This window comes from Helobdella robusta (assembly GCF_000326865.2).
Source record: "Helobdella robusta unplaced genomic scaffold HELROscaffold_17, whole genome shotgun sequence".
NCBI lineage: Eukaryota > Metazoa > Annelida > Clitellata > Rhynchobdellida > Glossiphoniidae > Helobdella > Helobdella robusta.
The window spans coordinates 2,765,908-2,771,634 of NW_008703942.1; the positions used below are offsets into that span (position 1 = coordinate 2,765,908).

Consider the following 5,727-nt stretch of genomic DNA (forward strand, 5'->3'; position numbering starts at 1 on the left):
AGCCATTCAAATCATTGATGTTGATGATGACAACGTCAATGATGACGAAGATAATGAAGATGTTGACAATGATGACGTGAAGTTGATGCAGCCACTGCGATGCTGCTGATGATGACGATGACAATTATGATTAAAATGATGAGAAAATGATAATGATAAAAGTAATAATGTTTATAACTCATGTAATATTAAAATAACTATTCAAAAAGGTGTATTATTAAATTTTTTTAAATTTTATAAATACATTTTATTTAATCATTGTTTTATCTTGTAAAGTATTTCATAATGACAAATTTTTTCCGACTCTCTTTACGTCAAGACGACGATGATAATGATGATAATGATCATCATCATCATTATCATCATCACACAAAGATGCATCATTCATTCATCGTCGTCATCATAATTCATATAACCACATCATTGCTTTTAACCTCTTTATCATGTGAATTACATTAAATTATATAGAAATTATATAAAATTATAGAGAAATTTCATGCCGAAATATATAGAAACATATAGAATGTATGAAAATATATTGAATTATATATATATATATATATATATACATATATACATATATATATATATATATACATATATAACTATATATATATATATAATATGAAATGTTATAAATTATTATATAAAATGATTTATTGTGTTATTTTGGTATTGGAGGGTTGTTAAAAAATATAAACTATTTTATAAAAACCTCATAGTCTTCTACTTTTTCAAAATAAAATAATTATATTAATAAAAGCACCAATAATAATGATATTATTAAAATTAATAATAAAAGCAATAATAATAATAAAAGCAACAATAATAATGGTAATAATAATAATAATAATAATATAAAACAACAATAATAATGATAATAATAATAATAAACAAAATAAAAACTCTAGAGATAATGTTTCATTCTCAGTTTTCAACAGCAAACAACTAGTCACGTGATATTTTTCAATGTTTTTGTCGAGAAAACAACAAAAACAGCAATAATTATAATAATAATAATAATTGTTATTATTATTATCATCATAATAGTATTAGATTTAATTAACTAATAACTAATAGTATAGCTATAATAATAACAATACTACATTTACTTACTTTATAATCAGATCCTATTATATATATATATTATATATATATATATATATATATATATGAATTAAGCAATTATAGCACTTTTTATAATCTATAGTTCTGCAAGAAAGCTTACCAGCCATAAATAAGGATGTCACAAATTTGTTTGACTCGCCATTTTCTTTCGACGGACGGGCACTTCTTATCAAGGAAGGAATGGAGATCACGATTTTATTATCCATAATTTATTTCATATCTCATTGGAACAAACTGCCGGCTGATTCCCAGAGGTACAAAATACAGTTATAGAATATTGAGGTCTTGTTTCTGTCGCGGTTACTGAATGTCCATTTTCTAACCTTTACGTGTTGGAGACTGGTGTCACGGACTTTCTCTGATAACTGCGTCTGAATGTAAGGCTTCAAAATGCAGTCGAAATGATGTCCGTGGTTGGAAATCGTCAAGTTTAACTTCAGTCTCTTATTAAAAGCTGGATGGCAGCTCGATTTCAAATGATTAACTATGTCGAACCAACTGTCATTTACCTATAACAATAAAAACTATCTCACTAACATCTTAAGTAAACTAGACATTAAATTGTTCATAAAATAATATCTATGCATCTCACTCACTCACTCACCCACTCACTCACTCACTTACTCACTCACTCACTCACTCACTCACTCACTCTCACTCACCCACCCAATTGACCTTTACGCCACAACAACAACACCGGTCAAACAACAACAGCGTGCAAACATGAAACAGAACCACATTTAGTAAAACTTTCAAGTGGCTCGCATTCACAGATAAACAATCAATCAATCAATCAATCAATTAGCTTATAAAGCGCTATTTCCGCGATGTTCAACAGCGCTCCTCAATGAATTTTGAAAACAGATGGGTCTTGAGATCCGCTCTGAACTTCGCAAGCGATGGAGAAATAGTTAGAGAAGTAGGCAGAGAGTTCCAGAGAAAAGGACCAGAAAAAGCAAAAGCAGATTTGGCAAAAGAGTGTTTAACACGAGTTAAGAAAAAGCGAGAAGAAGAAGACGATCGTAAACCGGGGCGTTTAGGTTCAATTAATATATCTGATAAGTACTTAGGAAATAATTTAGATTGAGACTTATACATGAACGTGCAAATTTTAAAAATTATTCTATATTTTATAGGTAGCCAGTGCAAGAGAACAAGATATGGAGATATATGAGAAAAGAAAGGGGCACGAGCAACTAGACGAGCAGCAGAGTTAAAAGCTTTACTTAAAGGAAAGAGTATAGAGTCAGGAAGACCATAGTAGAGCGAGTTACAATAATCAATCCTAGATAAGACTAACGAAGTAACAAGAAGGAGAAGAGTAGGATCATCAAGAAAAGGCAAAAGTTTTTTTATTCTACGTAGATGAAAGTAAGAGCTTCTAGCAACACTATTAATCTGAGAAGAGAGAGACATAGTAGAATCAAAGATAAAACCTAGACTACGAAACTTATGAGAGACATCAAGAGTTTTAGAATCAGGTAAGATAATAGGAGGAATAGTAATTGAGTGTTTAGATTTATTAAAACAAATTAATTCAAACTTAGAAGGATTAAGTTTAAGACACATAGAATCAGACCAAGCGATAATCGAAGAAAGACATAGAGATAAATTATGAAGAACATTATTGAGATTAGATGGAGGAAAAGAAGTATAAATATAAGAATCATCAGCATATAGTTGACTAGAGAAAGAAAAGTTATTAATAATACGAGGTAGTTCAGAAGTATAGAGTATAAATAGAAGAGGGCCAAGGATAGAACCCTGAGGTACCCCGAAAGTAAGAGTAGAGGAGTTAGAAGTAGAATTATTGAGAACAACAGAAGAAAAACGATTACAGAGATAAGAAGAAAACCAAGATAGACAAGAATCAGTAATATTAAAAGAAAGATGCAGCAGTCTCAACTTATGTTTTAATAGTAGTTTTGTGTGTCAAATTAATTAGTTTACCGTGTTCATCAAATGGTTGAGGTCTTTTTTAAAACCTCGAAACACCAATTAATAAGGTAAAATTATACTTGGATTTTAAGCGTGCACCGTGCATATATATATATATATTTATATATATATACATATATATACATATATATATATATACATATATATACATATATATACACTTATGATATACAATAACAAACTTGTTTGTTATACAACGTATGTTCTGGCATGATTGACGGAGAAAGCATCTTTTCAGAAGAGAAGTAGCAGCATCTCCCCTACTTATATATTGTATGAAAAAATACATATGATTAATAATTGATATATTTGTATGTGTGTATATTTATTACTTTGTTATGTATGTATGCCCCATGAATGAGCATGTATATCTGTTGGATAGTTAAATTAGGCAGAATTTGAGCGATTGAGATGCTATGTGTGACAAATGCAATCGAACTGTACTTATTTTAATAAAAACTGATTTAAACTTTATACAAATGTAACATTTTAAATATGACTTTAAAATACTTTTAAAAATGAATAATTGATTGATTGAAATCTGTAAGCAATTGAGTAAATTTCAATAAACTAATTAATGAGCTCAAATGATTAATTTAAACTGAAACTAATTGTTGTAAAAATAATTAATTGTCCATTGAATCGAGAACATCGAACTAATTTTAAGAAATATTTTAACATTTTGTGTTTGTGTAATCTGCAATAATATTTGCGAAATGTTTTTATTCATTTGTAATTATAAAAATTATTTTTTTACGTCTGCAATTTATTAATTTTTGCACGATCGCATGCTTATTTTAAAGTTTTAATCAGATTTCTTTCAAATTTTGTTTTGTTTTAACAGTGCCATGCAAAATAAATGTTAAATATTCAAATGCTTCAGGTACTTATTTTTTAAACTTTTCTTAAAAATTTTGTTTATTATCTTGAAAAATTGATGATTTCTTACTAACAAATAATTTTTTAAATCGTATGATTAGTTACTCAAATTTAATTGCACTAACTCGTTTTTGTTTGTCTCAACTTCTTACAAATTTTGATTGATGAATTTTTGAAAGTTAAAGGTGGGTTCTGGTTTTTGGCTTGCAGCCTGGTTCTTTTTTTTTGTTTTTTGTTGGTTAAAAATTCAGCTAACTGTTTTTTAATTCAATTCAATTTAATATTAATTATTTAATTAACTTCGGTTTTGAAACTAATTAATTCAAATTTTAACTGATAATTGCAAAACAAATTGCTTCTTACTTTTTTAAAAATTCACACATTTCATTGCTGTTTTCATTCATAACTGAAAAAACACATGACAACACAACAAAGTACCATAATAATGTTGTCTAAACATTACAATTATGAGTGTGGGACTTATTCTAACATTATTAAATAGATATATATATATATATATTATGTATGTATATATATATGGGTAGAATCAAAGTAAACACATATATAACTTAATAATTTCTTCATTTAGATGTCAAATCAAAAATATCGAAGAACAAATTTTGAAGAGGAAGACAGTTCACGTGTAGAATTACCATCCCCATCTACAAATTTTGATCCAATGGTCGGCTTCCAGCAGTACAAGCTGAACTTCTGGCGTAGGAGATCGACATTAGAGAAGGTTCTTGCACTCCTGCTTCTTCTTTCCTTGCTCATTATTGCCATTTTAGCTGTTGTCATCCATCTTAAAAGTCATACAAAGTCACCGGGACCGGAAGGTACCTATAAATAATCCTTGAAATTGTCATTGTTGTTGATTTTAACATCATCGTTATAGAAGATTTTATAATTATCTTAGTGAATATTATTGGTTTCATCATCATTGAAGCTATCACTGTGATGCTATCATGTCATTATTAACTATATCTATCACAAAACTATTTATGTTATTTTAAAATTTAATTGTTTAATCTACTGTGGTCACATTTTAACTGTGATTGATATTTTAATTATTTCCAATGCCTGCCATTAAAATTGTTATGATTATTAATAACCATTATCTGTATGTATATTTTAGGATAAAACAATATTATTTTTGATAGTGCTTGATGGTAACAGAGCCCAAAATCATTCTTATTATCTATGTAGAAAATTAATTAAGTTCATATTAATTACAAAATATTTAGTCTCTTATCGATTAATTTAATTTCTTTGGTTGCTCATCTTTCAGGAATAGAATCAACGAGTACTTGTTTAAAAAAATCTTGCATAACTGCGGCCAGTTCGATCCTGAACTCCATCGACGAAAAAGTGGACCCCTGCAATGATTTTTACGAATTCGCATGTGGCACCTGGATGAAGTCGAACCCCATACCCAACGGCCACGCTGAGTGGGACACATTCACCATCCTCAAAGAAGAGAACAACAACATTCTGAAGAGATATCTAGGTTAGACTATTTTTTTTTCGTTTCTTGTTATTTATCTTTGTTTCATTTTGTTTATTACGATTACTTCCTGGCCATTGTTCATTGGTGATTGTTGTTCTGGTTTCTTGTTATTTATTCTTATTTTTAAATTTTTTTAATATATGTGATTATTTATTTACATTTTTTAACAACAACAATAAAAACAACTTTCTGTTGTTTTTATTGTTGTTTCTTCCTTTGTTTATATTATTTCTGCCTGTCTTTAATCATGTTTA

The 5,727-nt window shown here is 28.4% G+C and overlaps 2 protein-coding genes across 2 annotated transcripts in view; both read left to right on the forward strand.

Moving 5' to 3' along the window:
- Nucleotides 1-1,308: 1,308 nt before the first annotated feature.
- On the forward strand, nucleotides 1,309-2,746 carry HELRODRAFT_170281 (hypothetical protein; the record flags this gene model as incomplete). The annotated part of the gene is made up of 3 exons (XM_009016100.1): nucleotides 1,309-1,382; nucleotides 1,993-2,168; nucleotides 2,676-2,746. 3 exons carry the CDS (start codon nucleotides 1,309-1,311, stop codon nucleotides 2,744-2,746), a joined length of 321 nt encoding a protein of 106 aa, XP_009014348.1.
- A 768-nt stretch (nucleotides 2,747-3,514) lies between these two features.
- The window catches only part of HELRODRAFT_110566 (hypothetical protein), a gene marked incomplete at its 3' end in the record, with an annotated part of 13,155 nt that continues 10,942 nt past the window's right edge, over nucleotides 3,515-5,727 (forward strand). Inside the window, exons 1-3 of the mRNA XM_009016101.1 lie at nucleotides 3,515-3,630; nucleotides 4,556-4,802; nucleotides 5,255-5,473. Of these exons, the coding sequence (XP_009014349.1) occupies nucleotides 4,556-4,802; nucleotides 5,255-5,473 (466 nt within the window). The 5' untranslated portion in view covers nucleotides 3,515-3,630. The remainder of the gene's footprint in view (nucleotides 3,631-4,555; nucleotides 4,803-5,254; nucleotides 5,474-5,727) is intronic.